This window comes from Apostichopus japonicus, chromosome 11, assembly GCF_037975245.1.
Source record: "Apostichopus japonicus isolate 1M-3 chromosome 11, ASM3797524v1, whole genome shotgun sequence".
Lineage (NCBI taxonomy): Eukaryota > Metazoa > Echinodermata > Holothuroidea > Aspidochirotida > Stichopodidae > Apostichopus > Apostichopus japonicus.
The window spans coordinates 10,079,771-10,090,558 of record NC_092571.1 but is presented as its reverse complement, the minus strand read 5'-3'; the positions used below and the strand labels follow the sequence as shown (position 1 = coordinate 10,090,558).

Sequence of the window (10,788 nt, the reverse complement as noted above, 5' to 3'; positions counted from 1 at the left end):
GCGGCAAGCCGCGGTACAGCAAGTACTGTTTATGTCGTCTCCTTAAGGTAAGATACATCATAATCCTTGATCGATAATAACATACTTCTCGTCTTCACGCAGTTTGTACAGGTTGATCGATAACTCTTCGGTAACTCTACATTGGTTGTGCTTGGCATTACGTTGGCCCCATATATGTATATTTCGTATTGGAAGTATTGTGCGGTTTTACAAGTCATGCACTTTCTTATTTTCGATCCTTTGTGGATGTTCATTCATTGATGGATCAAACTGGATCGTAAACAGTTCATTTTTTCCCAAATCTAGAGATGTCAACCGCCCCAAAAGAGGGAAAAGACGATAGATCAGAAACTATAAGCACGCTTATAATAGTGAGTGGCATGTGTAATAAAAGGCCAACAAAAGCAACGCACATGCAGTTTTTTACAAGGCCTAGTTAAGCGATGTTTTGTTTGAACATAGTGCACTAAGAAAATATTTCTAATACATAAGTGTACTTTTTGTGTGAATATATATATTTATATTGATATATATATATATATATATATATATATATAATTGAAAACATAATGAGAAGGGAAGAAAAGGGGGGAATATATATATATATATATATTTATTCCACGGATTCAAATCCTTTCATGCAGGACATATCGCCTCATGCAGCAAGAACGCCATATGTATGTATCTGTAGTTAGTCTTTCAGGGACATACATGGGAGTACCATAAACGATCTGTTAATAAAATCGCTAATGGGGACATTGTTGATTGAATAATATGTTCAGAGCTTTCAGTAGTGTGTTTTCGATGTTTCGCTGAATCTGATCATATGAAGTATGTACACAACAGTAATGTCTACACAGAAACAAATTTGATAAAATACATCATTTGTACATTTTTATCCCTAGTTCCCTACTTTCAATAAAGATATCATGACTCAGATAGAAGTTGATTATAACCAATCAAAGCTGCAGTAATGTATACAAGAAACACACTTTATTGCAATCCCAAAGTATGAAAACAAATTTTACCCAGCTCTTGCATAATGAACACTCATCTCCCAAATGCACCCCCACTCCCCCCCACGTATATACATAGTGTGTGTCATGTTGTCTTATTACGCAAATTCATCACTGACTAGCCAGATTTTGTTCCAAGATGACATGCATTATAATTTTCAATTAAGTGTAATGGTATAGTCTCAACTTTAAAATTGTTTTCATGAGTATTTTTTTTTCTTCAGATGATCGTTATATAAAGTTATAGTTTATCGGTCGATGGTGAGTGACTTAAGGTCCACACCAGTTTATCATTTGACTGAATTGTTTTCCTCTTACCAAATTTTAATTATTTAAATATATCATGGTTTTGCAATGAAATGCCATAACTGCACCATGGTAATATTGCTACTTATGATCGAGTTTAAGGTCTTTTGTTTTATCCAGGAATCTATGTTGACCACAATTCCTGGCTGAGTTGCATTCCTCACCCTGAATCCTGATCATATTTAACAAGGAGTCTGATTAATATTTGACTATGATTCCTGGTTAGAGGTTACGTATTTAAAGAGAATCCTGGTATTGTTCTAAGTTATTTTACCAGCATTATTTGTTAAATTTATGACCACTTTTCCTGGTTGGGATTGGCCAGGATCTTGGTGAGTTTTCTTTGACCAGGATCGTGTGGTTTTCATATTGACCCGGAACCTGCTAATCTTTCGACCCCTATCTGGGGGGGGGGGGGAGTTACCTTTAACCAGTGTGTTTTTAAAGTGATAAACACGGGCAATTTGTGAGACTATTCACAGGGTGTTCGTGTAGCTTCGTGTAACAGCTGCCAGTATAACTGAACTGAGGATAGCATACAATTTATCTTTAACATACAAATATTCCACATTGCAGAGTTGAATAAGAAAGCTCCCTTCACATTAGTTATTGTCCCTAATTCGAAATATGCTTGATTCAATGTAACCTACGTTAGCTGGCTACACCCTCCACTTCCCACTTAACCTGGGAAGCGGATGTTTTCTATGTTACCTATGTTATGTTACCTATGACGTCATCATGACGGAAGACCTTCCAGAGCTCTTCATTTCTACTGTGATATTGTTAGTGATTAATGCTTCAAACCTGATTAATATGTAACGTTTATATAGCTTCAAAGATTCTCTGTACTGAAAATATCAACATTTTCCTACTTCTTTCAAATGAATAATTTCAAAAGAAACTTAATTATGAAGAGAACAAAAACACACTCTTAACATACCCACTATAATTACACTCTTTACTCTGATGCTGCTACAATTTATGAATCCTTTTCTATATTATAACATCATTCCACCTGAAAAGAACTAGTTACTGTACTTTCAGAACAGTAGTACTGTAGAGACACTCAAAACATGTACACGTTTAAGCAATACCGAGATTTCCATCATATTCACAGACGCTATGCTACATCACTTTTTGAAATAAAATGCACACCCTGCCCTCCTTCCGCCCTTCTCCAACCAGCATAACATCAGACGGGCCCAGCTCCTCCACTTTCCACTGGCAAACAGAAAAAAAATAAATCCCCCTCCCACCCAGTACAGGGTTACGCCCCTGATTGATGTTAAAAAATTACCGAAAATATAATGCGATTCGAGATGGGACCAGCCTATCTTTGTCAGAGTTACTATTTAGAGTTCGAGATGACAGAACAACCCAATTTACCTGGTATCTTGCAACAAAGGAGTGTTCCAAACGAACGTTATCACACCACCAGAGATGACCAAGATGTTATGAAATCCCAACGAAATATATTTATAATCTTATTAGCAATTGTAACAAAGTACCTCTCTGGTTCCGATTTTAATTTTAAATATGTAATTCCTTTAAACCAATCGTTGATGTCCCATTGTTCACCCAAATCATTTTGGTAACTACTATAAATATTGCCCTTGTTCGGTACATCTCCGTCTAACGTAGATAAACAGCACTATTAATGCTGGTACAGTGACTATTGTGGCTATTACTAAAATGATTAGAAGGTAATTATTCTTTTTTGGGTGAGAATCATTGTGCATAGTTATCTGTTGGGTTAATCCCAAAAAAGTGGTAACATTATCGTTTTTGCTTGCTTTTGGTCTTTCCGTTGAAGTTGCATCGGGTAAGAGTGTTGATTGTTTGTCGGTGGTCTCTAGTTTGTTTTTTACCCGGGTGCTGCTTACTGGAAGTGTTTCCACCACTGAAGAAGAAGAAGAGAAGGTGGTTGTATCTTTCCTTGACGTTGGACGGGGTGGCGTTGAAGTTGCATCAGGAAAGCTCGTTGATTGTTTGTCAGTGGGCTCTAGTGTGTTTGTTACCCGGGTGCTGCTCACTGGAAGTGTTACCACCGCTGAAGAAGAAGAGAAGGTGGTTGTCTCTTTCCTTGGCGATGGACGAGGTGGCGTTGAAGTTGCATCGGGAGAGTGCGTTGATTGTTTGTCGGTGGTCTCTAGTGTGTTTGTCACCCGGGTGCTGCTCACTGGAACTGTCACAACCGCCGAAGAAGAAGAGAAAGTTTTTGTATCTTCCCCTGACGATGGCAGAAAAGACGTTGTCAGGGACTGTGTATTCAGCGAGGTCGAAGGCGGAGCTCTGCTAGTTACTGTGGTGGTCGATAGGAAAGATGCTGATTCGGACGACAAATGTGAACGTACGGTTGCCTTCGTGTTTGCCTTTGTATTTATTTTGTTAGTTTGTTCTTCGGTCATTTGTAGCGTTGTGGCTGGGTTTATTGAAACGATAAATGCAGGGATTTTATTTGATGTTTTTCTATGGTTTACTGTTGGAGTTACTGTTGTGCTCAGTTCTAGGTGCATTGCTTCATCTTCAGAGGTACGTTTCGCTGTTGAAGACGCGGTTGAATACAAAGGTGCCGTTGTTACTTTAGACGTGGTTCGTGGTTTCAAAGTAGTAAACAATGCAGCCAATGTCTGGTTGGTACCAATCACTTGAGGCGTATTTAGTGTTGTCAAGACCATTCCTGTTGGAATTGCTGGATCACTTGACAGCAGACGTGACCTAGTGGATAACGACGGAAGGAAAGTTTGATGCGACGCAGGTGAAATAGTGCTACTCTGCTTATGAACATTTCTGATAGGTTCTGTGACATAAGTGTTAGTTGACACCATCAAATTTGTTTGATTTGTTACTTTTGAGGGTTGGATGAAGGTTGTCAATTCAGGTGTTGTGGAAATTTCCTTATCAGAAGGTTGTATCACTTCGATGGTGATGGCGTCCGATTTTAAACTTTGAAGCTTTCCCCACTTAAGCCTACAATAACATCTAATCGACTGGATTGATGCTGGTAAGTCAGTAAAAATAAACATCTTGTCTTTTTTGACATAGTTAACTGTTATATTATCTGGAAAAGTTTCATAATCCAAGATAAGGTTACTACCGGTCAAAAGATTTGTTGAGGTGCAATTAACCGAAAATTTCTCATTAATCGACACTGAAAATGTAAAGTTAACGTCAGGATTTATAAGAGGAGGGATGCTATTGTACACGTCGCCATACTTAATGGAACAGTTTCTGGAAACTTCGTCGGCGAAGGAGCAAACAAGTGAATCGTTTGTAGTAAGAGGTGGAGGTACGTCAATCAGATGAACGATCTGCCTATGGTTAAATCTACCATCAGGGTGATTAGTCGACTGGATCTCTGTATCAGATTCGTTCCATGTTAAGGTTTTCACCGGTTTGCCCATTTCACTGATGCATTCCAAGTTGTGAGTTGCTGCCTCATACGAGCATAGTGGGTATATCGGAGCAGGTATATAAGACACAACTACCGTTACCTTCTGAACATTTTTGGGGGTACTTTGGCCCTCCCTGAATGGTTTACACTTAAAAGTCCCATCATCTTCTTTGGTAACATTTGTGGACAATACATATTTTCTTAATCCAGTTTCTTGTGTGGAAAACAGTGCCACTGAATATTTCGAATCGGAGGAATGCACATTAACAGACAATCTCTTTTTTTCAAAGAACCATTCAATTCTGGTGTACAGCGGATCCCGTACAACACATCCTAGCTCCAGCTGATCTCCTTCGTGAAGCCGAATCTCCCCCGAGGGTTCAATCGTGATTATCTGCCCAACGGAGTGATCAATTATAATGGAAATAATTGAAAATAATGCTATAGCTGACATCTTGTAAAATATTACCTGAAGAAAAGCAAAGAAATATAATAAGAATAATAATAATCTCGTCTAGTAGTAAATGTTGAAGTAAATGCATGTGCGGTCTCCAAATAAAACTGTTAGTTGCATTTACATAAGGCAGATAATATTGTATTTTGTTTTGACAGATGGATAACTTGAAAAACACGGAATAAATGTGTTCGACGTTATTGGCGCATACGTTTTTTTTTCTGGTCTGGGATATGGCGTCACACAATACAATACAATCCTGTCTTATTTTATCCTTTGGTAAACCTTGAACAGAAATAGTTTGATATGTACACATGACCTGACAATATAATAGTCGCACTACGTGACATTCTCCAATTTTAGCAGAAATATGTTCCCATAGTACATTCATATATGTTCAATATGGAAACGTTTTGTAAAAGAAGTGGCCACAATATGTGTCCTTGTGTCTTTTATTTTTAAAGTTTACCACAAAGATTTTTTTAACCAAAGGCAAACAGAAACACATGAATCTTGTTCTTTAAGTAATCTAATCTATATCGTGCTTTAGAGTATCCCACGCTTAAGGTTGTTATTCCCCCTTATAACCTTATAACGATATTGATTCAGGAACCTTTGGCATGCATGACAATGTACTAAGCATGTAGTAAGTATGAGCAAAGTAGCCTATGTAATTTAAAATCTAATGCCAATGGCGGAAATAGTGCCAAAGGTATTGGTGATGTATTCGTCAAGCACAGCAAACCATGAAACCAATATATGACTGAGACCATTTGGTTATATGGTCCATTTGAAACATCTTCATCACAGATGGACTTGGATCAGTAAGAGATCCTTCTCATTCGAATGGTAATTCAGATCTGCCGAACGTGGATACGATCAGCACATTTCAGTACAAGATACGAGGGAGACTGCTTTAATGGGATATGTTGTATCCGAACTTTTGATTAGTACCATAACGGCATACGTACAAATATTCCTTGGTACATTGCCCCAAAGCACCCAGTTGGAACAAGTTTGTCTATACTGTAGTGTCATGCCCCGCTCCAGAGCACTCATATTGTCAGTACGAGCAGGATGAATATCATGTTTCTTAAAGAGATATTAGCATTAGGAAATTTGCCCAACTGGCTGCTCCAAAAAGCCATTCACAATTGCAGCCAAGGAATCTTCATGTGAGCAACGCCTGAAATACCTGCCGTCTAGACATGACCACATGTCGTCTAGAGGTGAACACCGGTGGCTAAAATCTCATTGTTATATGAGGATTCAACGAACGTGAGAAATATGGGAACTCTTTCTTTACATTTGAGCGTGAGAACAGGCACGCTCACACGGATGCATTAAATCAGGGGACTATCTCAGAACTACTAGGGTCGCTATATGATTGATTAATATACTTTCTGAATATTCATCTCTGTTGGACTTGTCCATCCTATTCAAAAAAATTGAATGCGGATAGTTTGCTTTATCATGGCTGATTAAACTTGACCATTAGAGTTAAATAATAACTGATAAATGTGCTAAGATGGGCAAAACAGTGTCAACATGTTACAGCGCATATCATACATTACTTTAATAGTTCTGTAATATCAATTGCAGGGTTTTTATATATTTTGTGGAAATAGTTGCTGTGTTAACAAATCTCTATGGTCACATGAACTGAGCAGGGCAGTTTTTCACTGAATGATAAGACCATCAAGCGTAGCTTCGATTTGAAACTATGTAATATGATTTCATATTCTCTTAAAGTATAAAGTAACATAGCGTTCATCATCACAATGCAATATCAAATTAAGCGAGTGGGAGTTTGTTTTGTTTTGGGAGGGGGTGAGGAATATGGGGGTTGCCTATTGCACATAATTTCATGAAAAACGCATTGACGATACCAGAGGGGCGGAAGAGGGTTCAATCTGGCAGGGATGTGGAACAACGTAGAAGAGGAAAGGGACTTTGATTAGAGACAGCAAAATGTTAAGAACAAAATCGCAATCGCAATTTCAAGAATTCTTATTTAAAGTTTTAATTAAAGCGACACGTTTAAAATAACCAATTACCAGCAACAAGGGAAAACGGTACTGATATTTAATGAAAAGATGCGCTACTATTATATGAACATTAACACCTTTTGAAGCTATTCACAAAGCGATCTTATAGCTTAGTGTCATAGTCGCCAGTATAACAGCTAATGTGTTTAGATAATGGATCTCTCTGGAACGTTTGGAGCTGTTGTTTACCTATAAAACGTTATAAAGACCACAGTGAAACCCTGACCATTCCAATATGTCACTTCCGAGTTTGCCCCACGTTTCTACTTCGCTTCCGTTTTGAATTACCACACGAAGTTAAATTTGAAACTCTTCAACGTTACAAATGCGGAAACTCTGAAGGGAATGATTTTAACTTGGTCTATAGGTTTAGCTCAGAAGAGGTATATAGAAATGTTTTCCTTTAAATTGTACATTTACGTCCATATCATTTACTTTAATTGCTTCTTTTTCAGGGATGACTTCAGACTGAAATTTACCATTGACGGAAATCAATCGAGATAACATGTAAATTCTACTTTTTTTCACTGAATTTCCCTATTAAAAACGAATTATCAACAATTAGTTGCTAGGTAACGACACAAAGCTAAACCGGAAAAAAGAAATACATTTTGTGGTTTCAATTAGATTACAGAACTTCTGACATTTCTGCTATTCTTCTAGTCCCGGGAGCACATTGTGCTAGCAAATAAATAAAAAGCCTGATATTTACATGGGCGTAACTACTAGAGCTGCAAGCTGGAGACAACTGCCTCGTCTCAAAGGTTCAAAAGTCTTTTCTTGTAGTAAAATGATTTATTTCATAGCCTGTTTTCCTTCTCTCCTGTGTTTGGCTTAAGATAACATGGATTTTACTTGTTGTCCCCGCACATTGTTCTAAGGTCGTTCAAACAAGGAGGAAGTAACTTATTTGTAACGTCCATAGTTTAATTATCAAATTGGTCAATATTTCCACCAACCTGCTGTCATGATCCCCGTGAATAATCATAGTCTACAGTGATTTAACGCTACACTTACCTTACTAAGAGGCAAATGACACCCTTCAGTAACTGTGACCAATAATTCTACACCGAATATACCGACGAGTATCAGACGCTCTTCTACACAAATAGCTTAAGCTTCGTTACCTCGTGACAAAATTGCATGGTCCTCAAATCATACACATAAACATACATATATAAACATACCAGTAGAAATCAGGTGCAAAATGTCTATAAACGTGAATAAATGTTATGTCTTGAAACGCGGCAATCTTCTTTACTAAATATCCATGTTCGCTCTCCCGAAAAATACAACAAGCAAGGAACACACGAACAATACGAATCATGCACGTGTGACACAGGAACGCAATACGAATATTCTGAAAAATAACTAAGCAACATGTCACTCTGAACGCATATGCATGGAGAATCATTTCCTCAATAATGCAGGCGTCACACTGTCGCGAAGTTGACACCAGATGGCCATACGAATATGGAATTTTGAATTTCGCCCGAAGATGGCCCCGAACTTGGTCAACAGCCAATCAACAGCCGAAGCAAGTACGATGCCTATGATGTGCATTTCTATATAAGTAGTTTACCCGCAGGACACACGAATGCCACACGAAGGCCACACGATGGCTATACACGACGACGTATTGATAAGTACATTGTCGAATGCTGGCAAGGCAAATAGCAAGAAATGACAAAGTGAAATAAAACAATGCTTTCTTATTGTAAGAGGAGGTGCTGGGCCTGTAAAAGTTGCTCATCATGTTCTCTGAGGTACATCAAAACAAGCAATGCTGCTGCTTTCTTTTTCCTGATTGTCTCATCACCAAAGTAGGCCATTCTGCAGGAACTGAATTGTGGTTAATTGTGATTGTGATTGTAGCTTTGGGAGTTACACACGCCTCTACTCTGTAAAGTTGCTTAGGAATGACTGAGGAAGATGCTCTGAGGCTGGCCTTTATATGTCCACGTTAACATGACACCTGGGAAACGCTTGAGGTTCTCAAATTCGGCTGTCTTCGCCGACACCGTGGTCCCATCTCGATGTCATCGTACTATAATACGATGGTTACTCGACGGCATTGCGAGGGCTTCACGTAGTCGTGTTGCCTTCATAAGACAATCGGGCAGCTTCTTGTTTCCTTCGTATTGTCTTCGTGAGGCGAAAATGCCCGATGGCACCGATGATCATACGAAGTAAAAACGAAGATGACACGATTTGATAAGATGCCCTCACGATGGCCTTACGAAGGGCAAAATGGACACACGAATTCAACACGAAAATGAACCTTCGCAAGGTCTTCCCGTAATTTTTTGGCATGCCAAAGATTTTGCCACCGCTCACGAAGTTGCTGCCGGAGCCTGAAAAACTCCACCGGCGGTCATGCGATGGCTTAAGATGCCCTCACGAATGGCCCGATGTTTTTACGATCAGAGCAGAATTTGAACATTTTCTTTATCGTGTGTCCATCTGGTGTCAACTTCGGGACAGTGTGACGCCAGCATTAGGAAACGTTTAAGACCGCTTCAAGTTGTTGTCGCAGAATTGCATGGTTCAGTGACAGTTCTTTGTTTTATTTCAGAGAAGTGATGGAATGGCGACGTGCTAACATTGTTCTGATGATGCTGGTATACAACTGCCACACGGGTTTCCCCGAGAGGTAACATGATATTAGGCTCAACGGTTTATAAGAGAAATATGAAACTAATATAGGTATTACTTAGCTTCAAGTTAAGTGTCAGTGCCAAGGTTGTTGGTCTGTTTAACCTAATAACACCGATATATTCGGCATTTCCGTCGGAAAAACACATTAGCATCTTATGACGTATCTTCCGAGTCATTAAAACGTCATGGAAATGGGCAACTCTGTATATCTGACAACAAAATGACAAAACATGAGTATGTTCGCTATGGAAACGTAGGCCTAATTACGTCACATGAACCAGTCAGTAAGGATCTCCAACGCAATTGCGTCGGAAATCCCCAAGCATTTGTCAAGTACTGTATATTTACCTTCTAACTCACAACGTGATAACATTGAAGTATACAAGAAAACAACGCTGGCCAACGGTGAAACGTACAGCTTGTGTTTCGAACGAACTGGAACAACGCCCTTATCAGTTGACATTACCAGAAAGTGTTATAAAGGTGAAACGTCAACCACAGTCACGTGTAATTCAATATATCATTCGATACCATATAAAGAGTTGAAACAGCCCATATGATTTCACAGAGAGCCATATATGTTATATTGGTAGCGTTATGATTTATCTTGTACACAGCTATTTGGAGCTGCTAAGTTATAGTATATTAGAATACGTAGATGGAACTAGTGATTATCAAAAAACTAATCTGTATTTGATTTTTGGCAGGAAACCAAACTGTTATTATATATATATATATATATATATATATATATATATATATATATATATATATATATATATACATACATACATACATAAATGTATACATTCTTTGTTCTTTTCTTCTGCAATCTGTTTCCTGCCAAAGCCGTTCTATATTTACATAAAAACGCTATACTAACACGATGAGAACAAACCACACCTCCAGCCA

General features: G+C 38.5%; 1 protein-coding gene across 2 annotated transcripts; it reads right to left on the bottom strand.

Annotated features, from left to right (window-relative positions):
- Nucleotides 1-2,266: 2,266 nt before the first annotated feature.
- On the bottom strand, nucleotides 2,267-10,480 carry LOC139975933 (uncharacterized). 2 transcript variants are annotated; one of them, XM_071984228.1, is made up of 2 exons: nucleotides 8,406-10,480; nucleotides 2,267-5,185 (listed from the first exon to the last, which is right to left on the bottom strand). In XM_071984228.1, exon 2 carries the CDS (start codon nucleotides 5,168-5,170, stop codon nucleotides 2,921-2,923), a length of 2,250 nt encoding a protein of 749 aa, XP_071840329.1. In that variant the 5' UTR covers nucleotides 5,171-5,185; nucleotides 8,406-10,480; the 3' UTR covers nucleotides 2,267-2,920. The 2 variants fall into 2 exon arrangements, with proteins under 2 accessions (XP_071840329.1, XP_071840330.1); XM_071984229.1 differs by lacking the exon at nucleotides 8,406-10,480 and adding an exon at nucleotides 8,236-8,396.
- Between the last annotated feature and the right edge of the window lie 308 nt (nucleotides 10,481-10,788).